Below are 27,971 nucleotides of genomic sequence, written 5' to 3'. Positions count from 1 at the left end.
TATTTGTCTGAAAAAAATCGGAAGTGCAAGACCACGCATGCTCAGAAACAATAGAATACATTACAACACAACACATTGGGATTTATTTACTAAAGCTGGAGAGTGCAAAATCAGGTGCACTTCTGCATAGAAACATCTTCCAGGTTTTATTGCCAAAGTTTAACTGAACAAGCTGATTGGCTACCATGCACAGGTGCACCAGATTCGGAGTGAACCAGATTTAGTAAATCTATCCCATTATATCACTTCTGAAATTGTATTCTGTCGTATGAGAATTTTCGTGACTTTAGTAACCTCTTCATTTTTTATATGAGACTAGCATGCAAAAAAAAAAACAGACGATCATTCGTCCAATATTTTTATCATGTGTTCCATGTTTCAAGTCACTGTACACCAGCACAACCAGACTTAAAGCAAAGTTCCACCCATTTTTTTTAAAGTGCCTCTGTTTACAGTGTTCCTGTGTTGTACAGCACTATTTGGATAAACTTTTTTTTTTTCATATTTTAAATACCTTAAAATCAAGTTTCAGGACTGCACGTCCGGTCCAGGCCGCCTAGGCGATGACGTGTTAAGACGAATCGCAAAGTCTCCTGGGATGTCGGGTCCTGTATCCCAAGAGTCCTTTGGGCTCCTAGTGACTGACTCTTGTGGTACTTCGAAACCAGAAATGACACGAATGGGAGGAGTTTGGTGCCATTTTTGTGTGGGGAAGCGATATCAAGTGGTGCATGCTGGGATAGCCAGCAGCACTAACTCCAGGAAGTAAAGACTTGCAGGCTTCAGATGCCCACAGCCATCATGGCGCCTGCCTGCTTCCGAGATCAAGGTAAACTTTAACCTATTTAAAGGTAATTAAAAGGCTATAACTAATAACTTTATCTAATTGTTAATGTTAACGAAAAGGCAATCCTGGATCTGCTTTTAAAAAAATTTCTTCTGGGGACTAGAGCTCCTCTTTAACCATTTCCAGTCCGGACACTTTTACCCCCTTCCTGACCAGGGCAATTTTCAGCTTTTAGCGCTATCACACTTTGAATGACAATTGCGCGGTCATGCAACACTGTACCCAAATGAATTTTTTACCATTTTTTTGAGATAGATAAAGCTTTATTTTGGTGGTATTTATTCACCACTGGGATTTGTATTTTTTTTGCTATGTAAATGAAATGTCCAAAAATTTTGAAAAAAAGTGTTTTTTTTATAAAATTTTGCAAATAAATAATATTTCATCATAAATCTTAGCCAAAATTTATTCCGTTATCTTTTTAGTAAAAAAAAAAAAAATCCAAATTAGTTTATAAGCAAAAATTATAATTTTTAAACATTTTTTTTTACATTTTTATTTTATTTTTTTATATTATTATTTTTATTTATTTTTTTTTTTTTTTACATACTGTCACCCTAGCAGTACAGTGTCACCATGGTGACACTGTACTACTTGTGAGGGGTGATGAAGATTTTTTTTTTTTTTTTTACACTGATTGCTTTTACACCCATATAGGATGTAAAAGCAATCATTTCTCTTTCTCTCTGTGTGCATTCTTGCACTCATTGAGAAGAACTGAGTGAGCTGTGATTGGTCACAGCTTGTCACATGGTACAAGGCTTTTGTGAATAGCCTTGTACCATGTGACCTCTGTGATCATTCACAGATTTCACACATAGTAAGCAATGATGTCACAAGTGACATCTTGCTTACTACTTTGCATGTGATCACTGATTGGCCAATCAGTGATCACATGATCGGGACCTCGTACAGAGGTCCTGTCCGACGATCGGTGTTTCACTGTGTCCGGAGGACACAGTGGGCACCGGATCGCGGTGCTGCGCGCTCCCAGGGAGCACGCACAAGCAGGGTGCGGGGAGGCCGTTTATAGACGGCCACCCGACCCTGCAGTGCCACCGTCCGGCCGTTTATATACAACGGCCGGTCGGGAAGTGGTTAAGAAGAGTTTCTTCCTCCAAGCTATCACATTCATAAACAATGAATCCTCACTTGCACAATTACCATTTTGCATGGTTTGTACCACTTCAGCTTGTAGATGTTTATAGAACTTACAATGACACATTGGGGTTGATTTACTAATGGTAAATAGGCTGAGCACTAAAGCAACTGCACTTTCAGTGCACCTGCAGTGCACTTTGAAGTGCACTTGCAGTGCACAGCCTATTTTCCTTTAGTAAATCAACCCAATTGTTTGTATTGTATTAGCATATGAATATAGTAATTGTACAGTAAGTGTACCTGAGACTTGCATATTGTGTTGTTTCAATGTGTGTGTATGTATGTACATCACATGTTTTTATCTATCTGTAAAATATAATAGTAAATAATGAGTTTAATAAAAAAATCAAGATACGCAGTTCGGGAAGAACGAATTTGGTTTTGAAGATGCTGTATGTTGTATTTTTGTATATTTTGATAATTAGGCAATATTGCATGCAAGGCTAGTGAAAAAACAACTTGGTTAGAATGGTATTCAATACCCTCTGTAGTTTAAGGATATGCAGGTTTTGCTTGTTGCTATGTGGAACCATAGACACATTTCATGTGTATGTGAATATTTTATTGTCAAACATAGATCACTGTAGATTGTCATAGACTAATATAGCTACCAAGCAAAATGTGAAAAGAAAATTAAGAAATATTTAAAAGGTAGAATAATCCTTTAACTATGATAAAAAAAATATCAGCAAGGTGCTGTTCAATAATAACCTAAATGCCTATGCTTGTGATTGAAACCAGCTTGCTAGCAGACAGTTCTGGCGTGCCATTCCATTTTCCAGTCCTGGGATATTTTCAAAGCCTTATTAAAACCAAATATTCCTGTCACAGATCATATGTAAATCTGCTGCTAAATTTTTCCTCCAGAGGTGAAGCGCTCAAGCTGAGATTTATAAGCCTTGAATTTACACATCTATCTCAGGCAGGTAAATGAACCATTGCATTTGCAAGCTAATTAAATAATGTCAGACCAAAACTAATTACAGAAGTGGATCGCTTGTACCACAGAGGTTATCTAATGATATGGTGTGCGTGGGCTTCCATTCAGTGTAGGGTCTTTAAAAGTTGTTACCTTAGCCTATCTGTCACACCAGTAAGAGTAAATACAAGTGCAACAAAATCCTTATTAGCAAAATTTTATTAAAGCAAATGTAATCGCATGCTATCTGCATTACATTGTGCTCACCAATATATAATTTATAATGAATTACATGTAAAAAAGAGGTTATACACATTAATTAGAGACTTTAATGAACACAGAGAATTAAATAATCCTAACCAGAAAGTTTATTAAAGTGGATAAAGCGATTTTAACTGCATTTTGTAATAGTTTCTTATTAAAATTACTTTTACATTTTAATATGCACTTAATCATAGTTTTCTCTAACAGCCAAAGTCATTTCTTAGGCTGGCCATACATTATACAATTATCTGGAGATTTTTGGTTTAGATTTACCAAAAACCATATAATAGGAGGACAAACCTAAACAACACTTTCAGTTGTATCCAATTAGGCAGGCCCTTGCACTACACAGTTGAAGGTAAATCTAAAGGAAATTGGGCAGAAAATTGGAAGATAAATGTATAATGTATGGCCAGCCTTAGTTCTCTTTTCTTCTCCACTACAACAGCTCGCAGTCAAGATTTAACACAGTACTCATCCTGACACCTGTAATTGTTGAGTCATTGGCTTACCTACACAAGCCATTATGCACAGAGCCAAAAAAAAATATTGGTTAATATTAACTTAGTACACAAAACGGTTTGCTTTATTCGGCAGTGTCTCCAAAACAGTATCCACATATTTTTTAAAGCTAAAAAGACATAAAAGACACAGCTTAATGCAGTACCGTAACTATAACCAAACCAATAACTATATATATTAAAATGCTAACAATGTAAATGCCTGAATATGATCTGCTATCTCAGTTTGAGAGGAAGAAGCAGCACAAGGAGCCGATCAGTTCATGTGCTGACAAGGAAGCAAACTGATTGGAAGAGAAAGCAAAGTGACAGAGATGAGCTCATCACTGTCCTGCTTCTCCTTTCACTGTCCAGTCACAAGCTGGTTTGGGACCCTGATGACCTGGACTCAGAGGAAGTGGGTTGAATAATGTTGCCCATCAGACTGAGCACATCCAGTGGCAGGAAAAGCACTGTGGGGAAACTTACTGTAGTAAAGGTGAATATTGCAGCAAAAGCAGGTTCCGTTATTTTAACTTTTTACAGTCTATTCATTTGTAGCTTTGTTTTTGGCTGGATTTCTGCTTGCAATGTTTTGTTCATCAAGCGGCTTATTTCCTAGTAAAATAACATGGTTACAGGAGAAGTATATAATATGTATATTGGTTGCTTTATTAAAGATGGAAAAGGAAGAGTCAAATGGGGGTTGATGATAGCATAGTATAATGCATTAAACTAGCTATTTCTTTAGATGCAATGAAAGATAAAATAATTGACTATTCTTGTTATAGTTGGGAGGTCCTCAAATGTTCCACTCCCTTCATGTGGCACCCTCATTGCTAGGCAGTGGATGGGGCCCAGTGGATGTCTTGGTGGCTCAACTACAACCCTCATTCCCCTGCAGCAAGCTAGTGGTATTGCACATTTGGTCAATGCCACGAACCTGTCACTTCACAATGGAATATTCATTTGTAGGCAGTTGGTGTCTGACGAGACAGGATACACCAATAAAGACATTGCAAATGTACCAAATTCTCTATTCATATTGCAATCCTAATCAATGTCCATCAAAAGGAATGGGAGGCTCAAAGCTGATACCTTGCCTAAAGACTAACATTACTTAATCTGTTTCTAGATTAGTGTAGTTTATGTTAAAAGAACAGCAGTACTTTAAAGTCTGGTACACACAATGAAAATATCAGACAAATGATTGTTCATTTTATTTTTGAATGCTAGTCTCATATTGAAAATGAAAATGTGTTGTATTGTATTGCAATGTTCTCTTTTGTTTCTCTGTATACATGGTCTTGTTTTTCTGATTTGTTATGGGCAAATACTGTACTGATTAAACGAAAATCATACGATCTGGTATCGTACGAAAAAAAATATTGTTTTGTCTCTTCGAATAATTTCGGATGAAAGCTGGGTAGTAATGAGCATATTATCATACGCTTGCTTCAAAAATGGAATTTTTAGTCGAATTTCCTGATTGTGTGTACTAGGCTTAACACAGTGTCTGTTTCTGTTCTGATAACACTGGTACAAATTACCCCAAGACCTGTCATATAGGCTTCTATAGTTGTGGAAAGTGGAAAGATAGTGGTGGACCAGTAGGTTTATTTTACTGGTATTGTTATCTTAAGGTATTAATGTTGGTGTAAATGATCTGGTTCCTGGGCAGGCGGCTTGTACACTCCAGAGGATCTCCACATTCTCCTTGGCTTGGAGTTGAAATTGAAGTGCCACACCACTGCTAAGATACAACTTTATTGCATTAAAGGGCAGGGGTATAATTCAAGATATAGGCTTCTATGACTATAGATTTGTCCATGTGTCAGACTGACATAACAGAATTTGCTATCATTTCCAAGTGTAAAAGCAGACATATCCTTATCCTTTTCAGCACTCTTGTTTTTCTTATTCTGCATGAAAAAAACAACTTGGAACTAGGAGCCAAATTCAAGACACTATAAAGAAAACAATACACCTAATAGATGTGTCTACCTAGAAAGCAAGAATCAGACAAGCTTTTCTACATCCTCAATGTGACAAGGGAATAAGAAAGAATTTAGATGACCTCAGGAAATGTTCTTACAGATAAAGGCGACACACACACACACTAGCTTTAAATAGCTACAAACATAAAATCAAAGCTTGTTCACTTTCATGGCAATGAAAGTTCTAAAAGTGACGGCGTTAAAGTTCATCCTGATGTAATAGAAAGTGACAGCAGAGAGCCAAATGCATAAAGTTGTCCATGGTTTTCAAAATTCCCTAGCCCTGAAGTCACAAGCAGAGTTAAGTGAAAAGACTGAAAAGGTCACTGGGAATGGTAAACTACAAACAGAACAGCAAACCATATCTCCTGTGTCATGTGTCATTGTGGTACATCCCAATACAACATTGTGCAGTGGAATATTCCACTCCATACTCCATATGTATAATCAGTAGAGCTTTAGTTGCAATGACTAAATAGAAATGCACAGTGGATGTTCTGTTACAGGCAGCTAAATTTAAAGGTGAAGGTGACTGCTGCAATTTTAAAAGGATAAAGTTATAACCGGAAAACAACACGCTGTGCAATGCATTGTACTGTAATGAGGAACTCAATCTATTTTTGAGGTTAAATCTTTCATTTAATGTTTCACAAAGATATTTTTTTTCAACTAGTATCTTATTAGCTATATAAATCAAAAATATAACATTCAGTTTGCTCAACCTCACCACTACATCATATTCTGGTTCATTAAACTTAGAAATATGATGTTGAAGTAAATTCAAGATGGTGAAAAGCAGATCAAATGGCAAAAACTGATGAATGAAAAGCAAAAAAAAAGCAGAAAAGGCAAAATATAAAATTACAAATCTTAAGAAAAGTTCTCTGTTGAAAAAGCAAAATATGTATATATACATTATATTTTCAAAAGCATTGGGACGCCAGCCTTTACAGGCACATAAACTTTAATGGCATCCCAGTCTTAGTTTGTAGGGTTCAGAATTGAGCTGGTCCACCTTTTTCAGCTATAACAGCTTCAACTCTTCTGGAAAGGCTGTCCACAAGGTCTAGGAGTGTGTCTATGGGAACATTTGACCATTCTTCCAGAAGCGCATTTGTGCGGTCAGGCACTGATGTTGGACGAGAAGGCCTAGTTGCAGTCTCCGCTCTAATTCATCCCAAAGGTGCTCTATCGGGTTGAGGTCAGGACTCTGTGCAGGCCAATCAAGTTCCTACACCCAAAACTTGTTCATCTATGTCTTTATGGACCTAGCTTTGTGCACTGGTGTGCAGTCATGTTGGAACAGGAGGGGGCCATCCCCAAACTGTTCCCACAAAGCTGAGAGCATGAAATTGTCCAAAATGTCTTGGTATGTTGATGCTTTAAGAGTTCCCTTCATTGGAACTAAGGGGCCAAGCACAACCCCTGAAAAACAACCCCACACCATAATCCCCCTTCCACCAAATATTACACTTAGCACAATGTAGTCAGGCAAGTACCGTTTTCCTGGCAACTGCCAAATCCAGAAACATCCACTGGATTGCCAGACAGAGAAGCGTGAGTCATCACTTCAGAGAACGTGTCTCCACTGCTCTACAGTCCAGTGGCGCCGTGCTTTACACCACTGCATCCGATGCTTTGCATTGCACTTGGTGATGTAAGGCTTGGATGCAGCTGCTCTGCCATGGAAACCCATTCCATGAAGCTCTTTATGCACTGTTGTTGTGCTAATCTGAAAGCCACATGAATTTGGAGGTCTTTAGCTATTGACTCTGCAGACAGTTGGTGACTTCTGCGCACTGTGCTCTTCAGCATGCGCTGACCCCCGCTTTGTCATTTTACATGGTCTACCACTTTGTGGCTGAGTTGCTTTCGTTCCCTATTGCTTCCACTTTGCTATAATACCACTAACAGTTTATACACCTGTGGCCATAGAGGTGATTGGAACAATGATTTGGAGGGGCGTCCCAATACTTTTGGCAATATAGTGTGTGTGTATATATATATATATATATATATATATATGGCGGTATCCTGTCTAAACACAAGTAATAGGTGTTATTTCCATTGCTGAATGTCCAAAATACCGAATAGAATAAAATGGCTTCAGTTTTCTTGCAAGTTGGTGTTTAGATATTACTAGCTTGACATAGCAGTCCAGCTTATCTCGTTTTTTTTTTTACATTACTGTTGCTGTATTGAGTGTCAATAATATTTTCTTTGAGAGGCCACACCCTCTGTGGAAGATGGTCTACAGAAAAACAAGTTAGGGCACATGGGAATCGAAATTATTCAAGTTGTATTTCTGTGTCAATAAGTTTATATTTTATGATATTAAATAAAGTTGCAGACTCTACCCCATCAAAAAACTAACTGGGCCCTAGAAGTAAAATTTTGGATTATCCATTGATTTCTGTTCTGAAGAAAATGGACATAGACAAATAAAGAAGGTGGCTTTCCACAGTGGAGATGGACATTAGGTCTGAAGGACCTATCCACCTGATAGAACTTAGAAATTTGAAACGGAATACTAGTGGCAGCCTTGCAAACTGAGAAAAGCTACTTGGTGCCAAAAAAAGGAGGAAGCAGTCTAGAAGCAAATCTATCAGGGTGCACCATAAAAGGAAGGGGTAGAACCTGATCCTTAAGACCATAAGTTTAGATGATGGTCTGCCTGCACCACTTAGATGGACCAAAAATCTGGGATAACAAAAGTGCAACAATCTTCCTGAAAGAACCAATGGCTGGGAGACTCTCACTGCCTGAACCACACCCAACAGATAGGAGAAGGAAATTTTCCTTTGGAGAGATTGGAGAAAAAATTTCTGGTCAAGGGGAATAACAAAACGATCTTACATAAGAATGAAATCTTGCTGTTCAGCATTACCTTGTCCCTATGATAAACCAGAAAAAATTCCTGCAGGATAAGGCCACGAGTTCAGACAGACCTCACAGTGGGGATGGCTATAAGTAACACCTCTTTGTGGGTGATAGTAAATAGGTTAAAATTGTGGTTTCCGAATCACAGAGTACCAGATCCATATCCCTCAGATTTGCAGGGGAACATTTCTGGTTTCTCCCTGATGACTGATATACACCACTGCCATGGTATGGCCACAATGAATTGAAATCAGATGTTAACCCTGCTAAGTCTAGAGCTATGTCAGTTACCATTCCACCATCACTTTTGACTACTTTGAAACAAACATTCCCTTTTCAATGGCTTTCGGCCTTGCCATATTTAGGAATTAAGCTTACCCCGACATATGACGGACTGTATCAAGCTAATTTTCCCATTGTTTTTCAGGAGCTGACTGAGTTATTGTCCTCCTGGTCTCATTTCCCACTTTCCTGGTTTGGCAGAATTAATGCGATTCGTATGACCTATCTTCCAAAACTATTGTACTTATTTCGTGTTTTGCCGGTTCCAGTACCTTCGCATATATTGCGTATCCATCAGCGAAAACTTTTATCCTTTATTTGGGGTTCTTCTAGACCCAGAATTAGCAAGCATATCCTATTTGCACGACGGAGTATGGGAGGGCTGTCGGTTCCAAATCTCCAGTCTTACTACTTGGCGGCCAACATCGCCCCCCTAGCTCATGTTCATGCTTCCCACCACTTCCCCCTGTGGGCTGTGGTGGATATGATGGACTCCCACCTGATTCCGCTCTCCTCTTTGCCATGGCTTCCCATCTCTCAACGTCCATCTACCCTTAGCCCAACACTGACATTCTCGTTACGGCTTTGGGATTCTATTAAATATTCTGCTGGCCTCATTTCTCCTCACCTGCCGTTGTTATGTCTATTGCATAACCCACTGTTTCCTCCGGGTAAGGACAATCCTAAAGAGTTTGTTTGGTGGCAGACACATGGTTTTTATGATATTCATTCGCTCCTATCTCCCACCGGAATAATTGCCTTTGAAACTTTGCGATCTTCCTATAACATTCCTCTGCAAGAACACTTTGGCTATCTCCAACTTCGCCACTTTATTAATACATTAATACGTACGCATACGGGACCTGATCGTCTGTCTCCCTTTGAAAGTCAATGCAGACATAGACCTCATGCCCCGGGTTTGATTTCCTTGATTTATTCTTCCATTATATCTTATAGAACCCCTCCAGTTAGTTCCTATCACCAACGTTGGCAGTCTGAATTAGGGGGGACCTTGGATCAACAGGATTGGCAGACCATGACCCAAGCGCTAACTAAGTGTTCCAGGAATGTCATTATCCTTGAGAATGCCTATAAAATTCTGTACCGATGGTACTATACGCCTGCCCGTCTAGCTAGTTTTATCCCTACATATTCCCCGGTTTGTTTTCGGGGATGCCAACAATTGGGTACCATGGCCCACATCTGCTGGAATTGCCCTAAAGTGAACAGACTCTGGATTAGGGTGTATGCCCTCCTTCGCACTATGCTTCACACAGACATTAAGCGTAATCCATATGAAGCGCTCTTATTTAAACCATTGGAGGGTCTCCTCCGTTCTGAACGACAGCTGGTATCACACTTATTTGTGGCAACGAAGTTGACAATTGCGAGAGCTTGGAAAACTCCTCTCCTTAGTTTTGAAGCTGTCAAAAATCGGATGAACTTCATAATGGTTAATGAAAAACTGACGGCCATATTGTCGGATACCCATACAAAATTTCTGCAGGTATGGCGTCCCTGGCTAGATGTAGCTCAGCCTTCGAGATTTGACCAGTCTCTTCTTTCGATATGAGGATGGATATTGCCGTGATTACCTCGGAGCCCTTCTCGGGTTTGTGGGTTTTTTTTTGTTTTTTGTTTTTTTTCTTCTTTCCTCTTCTCGTACGTGTTTCTCTACTGTTTGTCTCTTTCTAATCTATTGTCCAAACTATCCTTAATCACACTTTACGGATTGAATGTACTGTTTCATGTGCTACATTTGCATCACTATCTAGAAATACGAAACACTTATGTAAATCTTTTGATCTATGCCTCTACCAATGCATGACTTGATTTGACTTCCATTCATTCAGTACAATTTATATTTGATGGTCATTATATCTGTGATCCATATGTTTGTTTATGTTTTGCTTCATCTACAATAAAACCCTTTGTAAAAGAATTGAAATCAGATGACCTTCCAGAAGGATGAAGGATACTGTTTGGGAAATAGGATTCCTCTGACACCAAATTCCCCCAAGGACCCCTCCACATCCCAAAATGCTGGCCTCCATCATAAGAATCCTGTAAAAGATTGGAAAGAAGGACTACATCACTTCCAGAGCTGGATTCCTGAGCCAGCAAGCTAAGGAAAACCTGGCCCTGGGTACCAAGCAATTAATCTGTCCAGGGACCACACTGACTGGTCCCATGAGGCAGAATGGTTCATTGCAGATGCAAATGAAGACAATGAGATATTTGCTATAAAAAAAAAGGCAAATGTCCTCTTATGGTATGGGAACAGTGAAACGTGTTCGACTAATTCTCTGAAGCTGTACAGTCAAAAGATTGATCCATAAAATCTAAGAGGGCTCAATGGATACTGCTAATCTGTGAGGTGACAAAGTAAATTTATGGGTGAGAAACCAAGGGGGAGGCAGGGAGCAAAACTTAAGCTTGTCTGAGAAATGGCAGATTTTGAGTGCCAAACCTTGTAAGCATCTGAGTTTGAGGGTTTTGACGGACAACTGAAGAAACAAAAGGAATGTCAGAGGGAGAAGACCTAAGCTGGACAAACACTAAGCATATTTATTTCTGATGAATGCCCTCCCACCCTTTAGTTGAAGGGACAGATGGAAAACTGTCAGCCAAACAGTGCTGCATCCAATCAAATGCAGTCATTGTTCACATATTCTGACAGCTGCTGGCAGCAGCTGTTAGAATAACATAGCTCCAGTGGGAAAGTTTTCCATCCGTGCTGTACAGTGTGGATAGCAAGAATACTACACATATTGTGAATGGCAGAGGTGAAAAGAGTGACTATCTTTGCCAGAGGGGAAGTCGTCTCAGCACTGCCAGAACAGGAAAGAATTTCCTGTATATGGCACAAACTACTTTGGTGATTTTTAGACTTGCTGCAGCCCTCTGGATGTGACATATTGATAATTATGGGTAACCAAGCTGGCCCAATATATATTTTAATAATAGATTATTCTTAGAGTTCAGCTTTAAGAGTTTAGCTTTACTGTTAAAATAAAATAATGAAAGAGCAGTAATGAAGCATTTATTCAGTTGTTTGATTGACATCTCTGATCACTTCATACTATCCAGTCAGCAGCTTCAGAATTATTTCAGAAAATATTTGCATTATTATTCCATGGAGGAAATAAAAAGCAGAATGGTGATGCATTGATTGGAATATACGTACAAGCCACTAAACTACCTAATTATTTTCACTTAAATACATTCTATATGCAGATCAAGTTTACAAGCATGAGTTTACCCATCTGAAAAAGGATTGTAAAATTTACATAAAGCCTTCATATACAATATACTTTAGGGGCTACCGACAGTTCTGGAGATCAAAGGTGTGTGTCTATGGGTCTCCAGTGGAAATCTAGAATACAATTATGAATTTTACATGCAGGAATTGTTCCTTGTTAATGTGCCTTATGAATATCCTTTCCGATTATTAGAAACACTTCAAAACTGGATGTTTAAAAATGGGTTGCCTGCAGGAATAATGAGTTCCATTATTATAGATGCAAGAAGATTAACCTATTTACTTCACGATTAAAGCATACTAATTGTATTAACTGTATTGAAAAATACCAAACAGAACAGGAGGCTGGTATTTGCCTAAATGCCCTCATTTTTTGGCAACTACTTTGTTTTTTGTATTATACAACATCTAATTCCAGGATTAACTAAATGCTCTGGCTGTAATAGAACTCGTCTTTCAACTATACAGTTGTTGTATGGCTTCACAGAATGACACTTAATTATCATTTAAAGTAAGTAGGATTAACAAATTTTAATAAAGATTATTTTGATTTGTTCAGGAAAAAAGTATCAATAGATAGGTCCTATGTCCTATTCCATCACTCACTTCTCTCCAACTTTTGACTAAGGATAAGATTTGGATTAGGAACTACCATGGGCATGTATTGAATCAGCTTTTGGCTGAAAATGTAGTAGGATTTCCTACGGGAATAAGGAACAACCTTTAATTCAGTGCACAGCATTTGTCCCTGGTCAATACCATATTTTTACATTGGTTCATTTCTCCTGTGATGTACATGGGTTCCCATGCCTTTGCTTGATAATAATTTGCCTACTAGTCCTACATACGCTATATTGCCAAAAGAATTCGGACACCCCTCCAAATCATTGGATTCCGGTGTTCCAATCACCTTCATGGCCACAGATGTATAAAATCAAGCACCTAGGTATGCATACTTCTTCTACAAACATTTGTGAAAGGATGGGTCGCTCTCAGGAGCTCCATGAATTCAAGCATGATACCGTGATAGGTTAAGACCTGTGCAATAAGTCCATCCGTGAAATTTCCTTATTACTAAATATTCCACAGTCAACTGTTAGTGATATTATAACAAAGTGGAAGCAACTGGTAGCAACAGTAACTCAGCCACAAAGTGGTAGGCCACGTAAAATGACAGAGCGGGGTCAGCACATGCTAAACAGCACAGTGCGCAGAAGTCACCAACTGTCTGCAGAGTCAATAGCTAAAGACCTCCAAACTTCATGTGGCCTTCAGATTAGCACAACAGTGCATAGAGAGCTTTAAGGAATGGGTTTCCATGGCAGAGCAGCTGCATCCAAGCCTTACATCACCAAGTGCAATGCAAAGCATCGGATGCACTGGTGTAAAGCACACCGCCACTCGACTGTAGAGCAGTGGAGATGTGTTCTCTGGAGTGACGACCCACGCTTCTCTTTCTGGCAATCCAAAGGATGTGTCTGGGTTTGGTGGTTGCCAGGAAAATGGTACTTGCCTGACTGCATTGTGCCAAGTGTAAAGTTTGGTGAAGGAGGGATTATGGTGTGGGGTTCTTTTTCAGGGGTTGGGCTTGGCCCCTTAGTTCCAGTAAAGGGAACTCTTAAGGCATCAGCATACCAAGACATTTTGGACAATTTCATGCTCCCAACTTTGTGAGAACAGTTTGGGGATGCCCCATTCTGTTCCAACATGGTTGCACACCAGTGCACAAAGCAAGGTCCATAAAGACATGGATGAGTGAGTTTGGGGTGGAGGAACTTGACTGGCCTGCACAGATTCCTGATCTCAACCCAGTAGAACACCTTTGGGATGAATTAGAGCAGAGACTGCAAGCCAGGCCTTCTCATCTGACATCAGTGCCTGACCTCACAAATGCACTTCTGGAAGAATGGTCAAACATTCCCTTAGACACACTCCTAAACCTTGTGGACAGCCTTCCCAAAAGAGTTGAAGCTGTTATAGCTGCAAAGGGTGGGCCAACTCCATACTGAACCCTACGGACTAAGTCTGGGATGCCAATAAAGTTTATGTGCGTGTAAAGGCAGGCGTCCCAATACTTTTTGCAATATAGTGTATATCTAGAAATAAATAACAAGACTGCCCCTCAATAGGCTTTGATAGGGTTTGCTAAAAAACTCACAAACTTCAGACTCCGATCAAGATTCATAAAACTGACTGAACCCAGGCAGGTTTGCTCATCTCTACTTTGACCACTGCCTGACAAAGAAAGTATCAAAGGAATTTAATTTGATATAATTAATCCAATGTCATTGTATTTCAAGAAATATGCCTATAATATCAAACACAGTCGGCTCTTGTTTGATCTGTTATAGGAACTTGTGCAGAACATGCAAAAGTATGTAAATGTCTGATAATGGGTGAAATTCTGCTCCTTTCTAGCATCCCATTCCTATGCTACTTTGCAATCATTTTTAATTTCAATAATTTTTATTGAAGTTTTAATAACAAGTCATTGTAGGTAAATAGAGTTAATTTCGAGATATTGCAGTACAGGATAGTAAACAATATTTTCCCCACCAATTGGCTGGGGGTAATAATATAGTATGTGGTGATGGCATAAGAGGTATGCTCAGTATATTCTGAACCGTGTAAGGTTGTAGAAGAGATCTATAGGGGGTGGAGAACAAGGAGTAGGGAAATAGGGGAGGTGGGAAAGGGGAGAGGGAGGGGAAGGGTAAGTGCACCAGTCTAGGCAGCTGGGTCAAGGTATTTTATAGTGAATGTATCAGAGTTTTACGGAGCAGTTTGGGTTCTGTAACCATCCAGACCGATGGAGCTTAAATGTGTGATAGGCAGAATTGTTTAGGGTAGATCTTTTTTCCATATCACATTGGAAGTTAAGGTCTGTTATCAGTGAAGTAAGGGAAGGAGATTTACTAGATTTTCATAGTTTAGTTATGTTTATTTTAGCTGCCGATAATGTGTGGATAAAATGGTACGGGAGTCTCAAGGGAAATCGTTGATTCCAATATGGAGGAGTGCTAGAGTAGCATTTGGGGTTATTGGAGTTTTAGTTATGTTGAGAGTATTTGGAAGACGCTGTTCCAGAAGGATTTAAGTGATTTGCATGTCCATAGTGTATGGAGCGTTAATCCTATTTCTCCCCGCTGTCTCCAACAGGAGGAGGAATGCTGTGGATAGTACAGTGAGAGTTTAACGGGTGTTAAGTACCATTGATGTAGAATTTTTAGGTACGATTCCCAGTGAGAACTACATCGTGATGCTCTATAAGTGATGTTGAAGGTTTTTTCCCACAAATGTGGAGGTATTGGTTGTAGGAGAATTTTTTCCCAGTTAATTATGGAGGAGGATTGTAGGGTAAATAGTGAGTCTCTTGTTAGTGTGAAAAAAGGTAGTGATACCTTTACCTGGATATTTCGTTTGGTTAAAGAATTGGTATGCAGTGGTAGGAACTTTCGTAAAATGAGGAATATTTATTGTTCGTAAGCAGTGAGCCATTCTCAGGTAGGTGAAGTATTCGGTCGCGGGTAGATTAAATTTATTGTGGAGAATCTGGAACGATTCCACATTGTGGTTTGTGTAGAGATCTTTTATGTTGGTTAGGCCGGATTTTTCCCATTGTAATAAATTTAGGGAGGGAGTGATGAGGTGTAGTATATTGATTGGAGTGGGTATGTGTTTGGTATTTTCAAATTTAGTAGTTGTGAGGTTGTACCAGGCTTGGAGAGAGGCTTGGATACAAGGGTGTTTAAGTAGGTATTTGGTTTGGGGTATTTGCGGTGTGAAGAGTATGTTTTCGAGGTATAAGTGGGAGTAGTGGGAGTGTTTCCATGGTAGACCATAATTTTTCTTTTGTTCGGTGCCACCAAAAGTATATTTGGTCAAGAAGAGTCGCCTTGTAGTAAGATTTTAAGTGTGGAAGGCCTGCTCCTCCTTTGGAAGTTGGACGTAATAGTAGATTTGTAAAGTTCCAGAGGAATTTAGAGAAGACTGTTTGTAGTTTAGAGAAGAAGATATTGGGAATAGGAATAGGGAGAGTGCGGAATATGTATAGAATTTTAGGTAATATGTACATTTTCAGAGTCGCTACCCGTCCCAGTTTTGAGAGTGTTGATGTACGGAGTGTTGAGATTTCTTGTGGAATAGATTCAAGTAGTAGTTTATGATTTGCAGGGTATAATTGGTCTATTGTTGCGGTGAGTTTAATTCCTAAATAGGGTATGTTGTGTTGTTCCCAGGAGAAGGGAAATTGTTTGGCTAGTGATGTTTGGGTTTGGATAGGTATGTGGAGATTTAAGATGGAGGATTTAGGTTTGTTAACTTTGTTGGAAACTTCTGAATAATTTTGGAGAATTGAATGAATCGTTTGGAGAGATTTATGTGGGTTGGTTATCATTAGTATGATGTCGCCTGCGAATTACTTTGCAATCATTTTTCATGTTTAGTGCCCTTGATGGCTTTCTTTACTTAAACATTATGCTGCCTAGCTTCTAGAATTGTTAGTTTTAAAAATTGTCTCAGCTTATACCCCGTAGCCCACAAAGAAGTTACACATCCCTGTCACAGATCTTGGGATACGTACCCAGAGTTGGTAGCTATAGCATATTGGGAGCCAAGAGTTTGTTTATATCCTACACTCTGAGATTGTATATCCTGCTGCTGTTGCATGTTGAGTTAACTACCAAAGAAAACATTGTGGTCATCTAAAAAGACTGGATATGCTCTGGTGACAGCCCCCTTATTTTCATTGTGAGACAAATGACCAGTGGGGTCAGGGGCGTAGATAAGGGGGGAGTCAGGGGGCTCAAAACTCCCCCAGAGCATCCAACAATGGTGCAGCTGCTAGGCTAGTGCAGCCTTTTAGCTGCAGAAGCCACACAGCCTGTCTCCTCCATGATGCATACTAGTAAACCACCGGGCTTTCCAACATGATGCTGTGTGATGATGGAGGGAGGGACTTTTAAGATCAGCTACCCATTGACTGTTGGCTACTGGATGCCCTGCCTCCCATTGCCTCCTTAGCCAATTGAGGAAGCAGCTGTCCATTACTATAATCTTCATCCCACGGGTTTCCTGTAGTAGGGTGCAGAGCAGAATGAAGTGGGTCTGAGTGGCAGCTCTTATGAGGGGAGAAGAATACAATATTACTGTCATTTTTAATAAGGTGACAACAACCTGCCACTTATGCAGCATAGGTGTCAGCTTACTGTCACCATGTTAAAAGGACAAGAATATGGATGGCATTATGACTGTTATTAGGCTAGGTTCAAACTAGCCAAAGATCTGAAAAGTGATTCACAGTGGATTACTATTCTTAGTGCAACTAAGCAGCTGCTGTCAGGTATTCAGGAGGCTGTCTTGAACCCTACTCAATGCCTGTTTTTTTTTCAAAATGGCTGTTTTTAATGGCACTAATGTGTCACAACTGCGAATCAACTTTTTGGCTTGAAGTTGTGGTGTGGTCCCATTGAATGTAATGACCATGATGCAAAGTGTTGTGGCAACTGCATGTGAACAACCTCCTTCAACTGTGTTTTAGACTTCAGGTGGGGGGGCAGGAGGCAGTAAAACTTGGGCTCAGCCAACTGTTTTTACTGCCCCCTGACCGTCCATGTCAAAATTATTTGTCTGCGAGCACTGATCCTTTAAAGACCAGTAGATGACCATATATTTTTTTCTTTATACTCTCCTGACTCCTGCACTCTGTAGATTACACACTCATGAGTCCTGCACTCTGTAAATTACATAGACCTGAGACCTGCACTCTATACATTACATACTTCTGATCCTTGCACTCTGTAAATAGGCTTAAGCCCCTCCCACTGCCAATTTTGCCACACCCACACAGCACTTCATAATTCTCTTCTGGGTGCCCAAGAGGGGGCCCTGCCAGGTAGTTTGCACAGGACCCCATGGTTTCTAATGGCAGCTCTGTGGAGGGAGAGAACTCTAATTCACTGTATCGGCAGCCCAGTTTGGCCCCACCCACTTGCAAGGAGAAAGTGTGGGAAGAGGTTCGAGAGAGTAGAGATTATTGATGGGACCTATGGGAAGGAGAGAATGTTGGCAGGGACTGGGGAGAAAGCAGCATGAAGTACAGGAGAAGCTGGGTGTAAAGAGAGGACTGAAGCAGAGAGTATGAGGCATGAGGAGTGTGAGCCATGGCAGAATGGAGCTGTGCAGGGAAAACACAAACCACCAAAGTATCAGCAGCAGAGCCTGGGGACACACAGAGGCAAAGCAGCTCTATATGTACACAGTCCAGATACTCCAATTAGCCAGCAGCCTGCAGCTCGGCCCAAAGAATAAAGAAGAGCCCATCTATAAAGAACCTGACAGACTGAAACCAAACATTGAGGCTACCTCCATGTTTACTATTTGCTGCACTAACATATGTGCCTGCTGGAGGCGCTGTATAAACTGTGTACAGTTCCAGCAATAGGGTGACAATTTCCTGTCCCACTCTCGGAACAAAATCAAGTCAGGTTTACCTCTGCTCAGCCATACACAGGAAGACATGTATTTCATCAATAAATACAAGACTCAGATCGACTGAGCTGGGCGGATTACATCATGCTCTTTGGTTCAGTCAATCAGAGGAATCCTTGTATTCACTGATAAATCTCAAGAGTTCTAGTGATTGGCCAGACTTGATTTTGTTCTGGTGGTAGATAGAAAGTCCCCGTCCCATTGCTGGAACACAGCTGTATATACCTCATGTAGCTGATGCTACACACAGTTTGTATAGCACTCACAGTGATTACATCTATTCGCAAAGTAAATATTTCATTTAAACCTGCTTGGCCAAATGAACTATTAAAAGTCATCATAAACATGGAGTTAGGCTTTAATCCAACCACTGTGCCACAGGGATAGTGCTCTTCCACCTCCATTCCACCTATTATTATTATATTATACAGTATTTATATAGCGCCAAAAAGTTTGCTCAGCGCTGTACATTATAGTGCCCCCACATGAGTACATGAGACAATACAGTAACAATACAGTACACGAGGGGTTCGAGGGCCCTGCTCCTTGGAGCTTACAATCTAGGAGGGAGGGGATAGTGGTACAGGAGGAAATGGCTGTGGGGGATGGAGTGGTAGGAGGAGTGGAGGAGATCGGCTGTTAGGTGAGGGTGGGGTAGGTTTCCCTGAAGAGATGGTTTTTCAGGGTGCACCTAAAGGTGAGGAGGGTAGATAACAGTCTGATGGATTGGGGTAGTGAGTTCCAGAGGATGGGGGAAGACCTGGAGAAGTCCTGGAGTCGGGCACGGGAGGAGGAGACCAGGGAACTGGAGAGTAGGAGGTCTTGTGAGGAGCGAAGAGTATGTGTTGGGTGGTATTTGGATATCAGGTCGGTGAGGTAGTTTGGGGCAGTATTATGAATAGCTTTGTACATCAATGTTAGTAGTTTGAATTTAATGCGTTGGGCAATCGGAAGCCAGTGGAGGGAATGACAGAGGGGGGTGGCGGATACGGAGCGGTTGGTAAGGTTTAACCAACACAGGATGGGCTGCTGAGCCAGAGGACTAAGTGGATGCCAGGTTTCAGAGAGAGGCCCAGAGCATTGGTGGCTACCTCTTGCTTGGTTAGGACAGAGTATCTGGGATTGATGACCACCAGAAGGAAATCTGCAGTATCGATGTAGTGAGAGGTTTTTTGCCACCCCTATTTGTTTCATACTTGTTTGCTGTCACAGGGATTTGGTGCCTATTTGTTTCATACTTGTTTGCTGTCACAGGGATTTGGTGCCGCTAGTAGAGTTCTGCCTAAAGGGGACTGCATACGCTAGTTTGTATATGACATACACATGATCCCTGCATTATTTATGCTACATTATACAACAGATGACGGTTGTTCAATAGTCACTGTTAATAAAGATCTTCTTCAAGGTATCTGTGTGCAGAAAAGCATATGTAATGGTAAAGTTTCATATTTTATAAATCAATGTGCTGAGGTTTGTATATGTCTGTTACACTCTCACAATTTTGCCAAACCCACAATTTGTCACAGTGTGGCAGATGTGCAACCTAGTTGTTGTCCTGAGTAAACAAGGCTGAAGCGTCCCCAATGAAAAAAAATTATCTACGGCTCTGAGTAGAGCAGTAAAAACAAACACAGAGTGCAGGAAAGAATTCTTGCTCTTTAATCGCTTCCTGTCTGCCCTATAGCAAAAATATTGCTACAGGGTAGCATGGGTGCGCATGCCATGGATGTCAATCACTGGGTCCCGCCCGGTAATTACTCACTGGCACCCATTTCTGATGGGAAGGAGGCCTGTTTTGTTTACTAACAGTTCTCCTCCCTGTCAGCTCAGGCACACTGCTCTGGATGGCTGTTCATAGCACAGCCATCCAGAGCAGTGTGATTACAGTGAAGCACCCTGACACAGCCCCCTAGTAAAACAATCCCTGCACACAGTTAACCCTTTGATCACCCCTCATGTTAACCTCTTCCCGCCCAGTGCCATTAGTACAGCGTCATTGCTTTTTTTTTTAGCACTGATCACTGTATTGGTGTCACTGGGGATGTCAGTGACACCAAGTCAGTTCCCCTCAGTGTCAGAATGTCTGCCGCAGTCCCACAGTCCCATTATAACCGCCATTACTAGCAATTTTTTTAAAAAAATCCAAGTATATACTGCCATTTGTAAACACTATAACTTTCATGTAAACCAATTAATTTACATGTATTGGGATTTTGTTTTAGCAAAGACGTAGCAGAATACATTTTGGTGTAAATTTATGCTAAAATGTTATTTTTTTTTACTGGACATGTTTAATAGCAAAAAGTAAAAAATATTGTTTTTTTTCTCAAAATTGACGGTCTTTTTTTTTTTTTGCTTATAGAGCAATAAATAAAAACACACAGGCATCAAATACCACCAAAAGATCAATTTGTGGAAAAAAAGGACGTAAATTTCATTTGGGTGCAGCGTTGCATGACCGCGCAATTGTCAGTTAAATTAACACAGCGCCATAATGCAAAAAATGGTCTGGTCAGGAAGGGGGCTAAATCCTCAGGAGGGCAAGTGGTTAAAACCAAAGCCCGGGGCTTTCTTTACATTTTCTACATGAGGCATAATTGATTTACATGCTTAATTTTTTCAGTTATATCGCAATTTGAAATATTTTTTACATACAGTTAAAGCTGGGTATACACCAGTAGAATTTTGTTTGACATTTTTCATCATAAGAACATTGTAAGAATGTTTGCTTACTTTGCTAGTCATTGGTGAGGTCAATATTTATTTGCAACCACAGTGATGAGAAAATTCAAAGGAGCAGGATAGAAAATTCTCCTCAAATGTACAAATTTCTAACAGTGTATGAATTTTTGGTTTTCATTCCAAAATTGAAAGTTAAAAGCAAATCAAATCTTGAATTAGTTTTGAATGACCTTCGAATAATCTGAGATTTTTCGTACAAATTTAACTAAGGATTTTTTTAGAAATTTTCATTCAAAATTCTACTAGTGTGTACCCAGCTTTACATACATAAACCGGTTTTTATATTATTATACAGGATTTATATAGCGCCAACAGTTTATGCAGCGCTTTACAGCATAAAGGCAGCCAGTACAATTACAATATATACTATACAGGAGGATTCAGATATCAGTCTCATCTCCGTTCATCCTCAGTGGAGCAACACTTGGGCTATTAGGAGGAGAGGCAGAATTTTGAGACAAGGTAACAAATTGAAGAGGAGAAAGCAGACTGAGCAACATTGTGTTGTTGCTCCTTGACTCCCTAGACAGTAGGCTGCATGTGATGATGTATTCTTAACTCTAACATAGAAAATAGCGTCACCTTCTTGTCTGTGCTGCCCAACAGAGATGTTTAAATCATAAAAGTGTCCATATAGAGTTATAAATCATTTGGCTGATAGCATAGCTGTCAACTGTTTGTTTAATTGTTGGCCTGTATTTAAGAAGTTTTACTTGAAGTCTAATTTTACTTGGAAACTTTCATATTTTAAAGAAATCTTCCTAAAACAGAAACACAAAGTCTGCCATTGTTCAGTTCTCATTCTTCAAAGGCTGGCTTCCTCAATAACATACAAAACCTCTTAATTCATAATATATATTCAATACACATGCAATACAAGAGCACAAAGTGATGTAATGATGGGTAAAGTGCAGTAACCAAATAAAAAGAAATCAGAATTCAGTTTATCTAGTCACACCAGCCAAATGTAAAGTCTGATTAGTTTCAGTGGATTGCTATGTTTGAAACGTTGCTTCTGGCCTTATCAAGCCAACACACACAGGCTTATTCAGAAAAGCAGAGTAAAAAGTAAAGATGATGTGCCAAATGCGAGAACCCACATAAATCAACCCCTATTTAGTCTACTGTAATCAGAGAAGATTGGTTGTTCTAGGTTACTGTGCTTTACATATCTTTTTTCTCCCTTTGCACTGCTTTGCTGACTGAAGGCTACAGTGTATAAAAATATTGTCAGGTCTGCTTTAGATAACAAACAGAACAAATAAAATAAAGTGCATGAAGCTTGTATCATAAATATATAATTTCAACCTAGTGATGATGTAAACATTTTGATAAATGACTATAGATATTACCTCTCCAATCATTCCATTCCATACTCCCTCAATTTTCTTTCCATGCTTGCCATTGGTCACAAGATAAAGGTCATATGTAAAGCCAATGGTTTTTGCGAGGCGCTTCAGAATATCAATGCAGAATCCTTTACAGCATTGTTTGACAAATATAATGGGGTCTGTCACATGACTGCGGAAAAGGGAGACAAAAAGTGTAAGAATTTACCACCCCAGGCTTATGAAATTCCAACAGTTCTACTCAAATTTACAATATTTTCAGTATGTCTTTAACAAAAGCATGAAAAATGTATTTGGTACAATATTTTTTGTTGTTCTCCTTCATTTTGTAATATGTTTGTTGGTTTCCACAGTAGGTAACTGTTACTGTGCATTTTAAAAGTTTTCTCATTCTATCCAAAAAGAAAGTACCAAACACCCCAGGGGAGCATAGGCCAAATGTCACCATGCTTATACCTGCAGAGAGTAAATGTTATGGATCCACGATAGAACAGTGCCAGGTTGCTGAAGAATCTAAAGCTGCCCTGAACAGTGTGGCAGGTTCTGATTGTGGCCTTTGTAACCTACTGAAGTCAAGTCAATGAACATCTGAGTCTTTTGATAGCATCAAGGCAGCTTTCAAGTAACAAATGATGTAAAGAGGTTTAATGGCAACAAGTAACATAACTTCCCCAGATAAGAGGTTTTTTTTAGGGAAATAGAAAAACTCTTTTAAAAACATCAGACAAGAATCTTAAAGAAGTATAGAAATATAATCTATACCTACCAGCTTTCCTTGTAATGTTAGAGTAGCAATTACGACGCCTGCTATCTTAAACTCAAAAAAATTGTGTGTTAGGGCCTACTACCTGAACAGCTCTTATGCTTACAGTGTGTTTTATGGTCAGTTTGGAAAAAGTACAAAGTTGTCTTTAAGCCGGACATAAGACAAACAGTAAACAGACATAAGTTTTCTTATTTCAATATACTTTTATTGAAGATTTTCAATAACAAAGTAATGTAATAATGACGTTCAGTTCAGTAAAAATTGCAGTCATACAATACAGTATTGGAACGGGTTTACCCCACCATTTGGCTGGGGTCAAACTTATGAGTAGGCACTAGCAGCAGAGGTAGACTTGGATATATACTGAACCTTGGTGAGGTGTAGAAAATGGTAAAGGGGGATTAAACGGGGGGGGGGATAAGGAAGAGGGTAGGGAGAGGAGGGGGAAATTGTAATGGAGTGGAGAGAGGAGTACCAGTCTAAAATGGGTGGGTAGTTCAATTGTTTGTACGAAATCAGGCTTGTACTGAGCAATTAGGATGTTGTAACCAGCTAGTACATTGGGAATTAAATTTGGATTGGGTGGAGTTGTTGAAGGCCAATCTTTTTTCCATTTTGCATTGGAAATTAAAATCTGTAATTAGTGATTTGAGAGAAGGGGCAGTAGTGGTGTTCCATAATCTGGTTAAAGTGATTTTTGCTGTGAAAAGTATGTGGACAATGATGGTACGAGAGGTATAGGGGAATTTTTCAATCCCAATGTGTAAAAGCGCGAGTGAAGGGTTTGGGGTTATCACTGTTTGGGTTATTTCAGAGATTAGTTGGAAGACACTTTTTCAAAAGGATTTAATTGATTTGCATGACCATATTATGAATAGTGTTGAGCCTATGTCTCTGCATTGTCGCCAGCAAGAGGAGGAGTGTTTTGGGTAATACATGGCTAATTTGACCGGGGTTAGGTACCATTGGTGAAGGATTTTTAAATATGATTCCCAGCACGAGCTGCAGCGGGATGATTTGTAAGTGGTATTAAATGCTGTGCTCCATGTGTGTGTTGTAATTGTTTCTGAAAGTGTTTTTTCCCATTTGGATAGAGAAGTAGATTTTAAAGAAAATTGCAGGTTCGTTATGTATTTGTAGAAAGTGGAGATGCCTTTACCTGGGTATTGTGACTTGGTAAAGAAAAGATAGGCAGTATTAGGAATTTTTATGTTGTGAGGTATATTCTTTGTTCGCATACAGTGGACAATTCTTAAATAGGTGAAGTATTCAGTGGTAGGCAAATTGAACGTGGATTGGAGATTTTGAAATGGTTGTAGGGTGTGGTCTTTATAGAGGTCTGTTATTTTGTGTATGTTTCGTTTTTCCCATTGGGATAGGTCCATTGAGGGTGTGATGGATTGTAATATGTCAGTTGGGGTGAGAATTTGTTTGGGGTCTGCGTATTCCATGGTCAGAAGATTGCACCAGGCTTGAAGGGTGGCTTGGATACATGGATGCTTTAATTGGTAATTTGTTAGATTGGTGGAATTAGAAGTAAATTTGAGGTTTAAGTGGACGGAAGGGTAAGGTTTCCATTGTAGACCAGATTTTTTCTCTGGTTGGATTCCACCAAAAATATATTTGGTCCAGAAGAGTGGCATTATAGTAGGATATTAAATGTGGGAGGCCTGCGCCCCCTTTGGAAGATGGGCGTATTAAGAGATTGGTCGTGCATCTAGGTTTTTTTTTAGAGTTCCATAAAAATCTGGAGAGAATCGATTGTAATTTGGAGAAGAAGGTGTTAGGAACTGGTATGGGGAGTGTGCGAAAGATGTACAGGATTTTTGTAGGGATGTACATTTTCAAAGTCGCAACTCGGCCTAATTTGGAAAGTTCTGAGGTGCGAAGGGTGGCAATTGCTTGGGGTATAGTTTCGAGTAGTATTTTGTGGTTTGAGGAGAATAGTTGGTCCGTTATTGTGGTGAGTTTGATTCCTAGGTAGGGGATGTTGTTTTTTTCCCAAGAGAAGGGGAATTGTTTAGCAAGTAATATTTGGGTTTGGTGTGGTGTGTGGAGATTTAAGATTGAAGACTTGGGCTCATTGAGTTTATAATAAGAAACCGTTGAATATTGTTGAAGGTGCGTGCGTATTGTTTTGAGGGATTTGGTTGGGTTGGTAATCATCAATATGATGTCGTCTGCAAATAGACTAATTTTGTGTTCAGTGTTAAGGTGTTTGATGCCAGTGAATGCCGGGTCATCCATGAGTTTAGAGACTAAGGGTTCAATGAGCAATGCAAATATGATGGGAGATAATGGGCAGCCTTGTCTAGTGCCATTGGTGATATCAAAGGGGTCTGATAATGTTCCGTCTGTTAATACTCTGGCTGAGGGGAGGGAATATAGTGATAAGATGGATGTTAACATCCATCCTGTAATACCAAATTTCTGTAATGTCAGTCACATAAATAGCCAATGTATTTGATCAAATGCTTTTTCGGCATCTAAGGATAAGAGTATTGAGGGCTGTTTGGTGTGTTCTAAATGGTGGAGAAGAGATATAAGTCTTCTGGTGGCATCGGGTGCTTGGCGGCCTGGTACGAATCCTACTTGGGTGTAATAAGTTAGGAAGATAAGGGAGTAATCTGCGAGCTATAATTTTTGCATAAAGTTTTAAGTTATGTTGAGTAGGGAAATTGGTCTATAAGTTTGGATGAGTTGCGGGTCTTTACCAGGTTTTGGGATTGTCGTTATTATCAATTGTAGCATGTCTTTGGGGAATATCCCAGTGGTGACTGCATGGTTAAAGAGTTTGGATAGGTATGGTGATAGATTAGGAGCAAAATATTTGTCAAATTCGTTCGTATAACCGTCGTTTCCTGGAGATTTGTTAAGAGGGATTTTGATGATATTTTCTATTTCTTTGATAGATATCGGAGTAGATATAGCGTCAAGTTGAGATGAGCAGAGTTGGGGGAGTTTGGTTGTGTGAAGAAATTGTTGTGTGGATGTTAGTGTTGGTTGGATGGTGTCAGGATCGTTTTTAAGATTGTATAGCTGTTGGTAATAGGTCGCAAAAGCATTAGCTTTTTTTTGTGGATTTGTGGTTGAGGTATGTGTGGTTGGGTGATGAACTGAGGATATTTTGGATTTTAAGCGTCGCTGCTTATTCATTTTGGTTAATAGGAAGTTAGCTTTGTTGCTCATGGAATAAAATTTAGTTTTCGTTTTTTGAAGGTTGATGTCGTATTTATAAAGTAGGAGGGAATCTGAGTTTGTTTCTATCTGTGGTGAGGGAAGTAGAGGTTGAGGGGTTTGGGGATGTTTTGTTTAATTCTTTTGTTTTAATTGACATGAGGAGTTCATCTATTTGTTGGTTTCTTTGTTTAGAGATAGGGGCATTTAGTTGAATAAGAATACCTCTCATGTATGCCTTGTAAGTGGACCATAGTATAGAGATATTAGGTGATTCATTCATTTCAAAGAACATATTATGAGCGTCCAATATATGTTTTCTGAGGTCTGGATTCTTCAGTATGGTTGAATTCAATCTCCATATTCGAGAGATCGTAGAATGTTGATTGTGGTCTAGAGTAATGGAAATTGGAGCGTGGTCCGGCCATGTTATGGTGCTGATCTTGGAGGAGGTGATATGTTGTAGGGTCCACTTGTCTGTGATGAAAAAGTCACTTCTGGAGTAGGACAGGTGGGGCAGAGAATAATAGGTGTAGTCTTTTTCCGTACTGTGTTGACATTGCCATATGTCGTAGAGATCGTTGTGGTGTAGAAAGCGATTAAGGGTATGTTTGGAAGAGCGTTTACTAGAAGAAGAGTCCAGGAGTTGGTTGCTTATGATGTTGAAGTCTCCTCCTAATAGTAGCCTGCCTTGTCTCTGGGTAGAGATGATTGTGATTATTTTGTTGTAGAATTGGAGTTGGTTGATATTTGGACCGTAGATGTTGACCAGGATATATAGGATTTCGTTGATCTTGCATCAAAATATGGTAGCGGCCTTGTGGGTCTGCTACTTCTGAGATATATTGGAATTGGAGGGAGTCTCTTATGGCGGTGATGACACCGTTCTTTTTCTTTGGGTTGGTTGCCATATATATCGATGAGAAGTGGTGTATTTTGAATTTGGGAATTTTGGTGGAGGCAAAGAGGGATTCTTGGAGGAATAGGACGTCAGTTTGTAAAGAGAGAGCTTCTTTTTGTAGTAGGGATCTCTTGTAAGGAGAGTTAAGGCCACGGACATTCAAGGATGATATGCTAATCATATTGCTGGGTGTATACGGGTTGCATGGAGTAGGAGAGATGGTTCGTAAGTTGTGGAAGAAGATGGAATTTCCTTTGTCATAGATGTAAAGCTTCCATAGAGAAGGAGTAGTGAACTTGATATGATCACTGGTTTGAGGAGGGTATTTCCGCTTGTAATAGAGGTGCTTGAGGAAAAAGAGGTTGATTTGAGGGACTGGTGGTGTGGGGTGAGTAGGGGGTTAAAAAGAACTTGTGAAAAATACAAGTAGCATGT

General features: G+C 39.7%; 1 protein-coding gene across 1 annotated transcript in view; it reads right to left on the bottom strand.

Moving 5' to 3' along the window:
* GRIN2D (glutamate ionotropic receptor NMDA type subunit 2D) overlaps positions 1 to 27,971 on the bottom strand; it is a 526,055-nt gene that overhangs the window by 307,336 nt on the left and 190,748 nt on the right. The window contains exon 5 of the mRNA XM_089690985.1: positions 22,696 to 22,864. Within this exon, the coding sequence (XP_089547111.1) occupies positions 22,696 to 22,864 (169 nt within the window). The remainder of the gene's footprint in view (positions 1 to 22,695; positions 22,865 to 27,971) is intronic.

The sequence above is a fragment of the Staurois parvus genome, unplaced genomic scaffold, assembly GCF_062004578.1.
Source record: "Staurois parvus isolate SC_StPar_1 unplaced genomic scaffold, SC_StPar_1.0 ptg000548l, whole genome shotgun sequence".
Lineage (NCBI taxonomy): Eukaryota > Metazoa > Chordata > Amphibia > Anura > Ranidae > Staurois > Staurois parvus.
The sequence above is the reverse complement of the archived record's forward strand: the minus strand, read 5'-3'. Positions and strand labels throughout refer to the sequence as shown.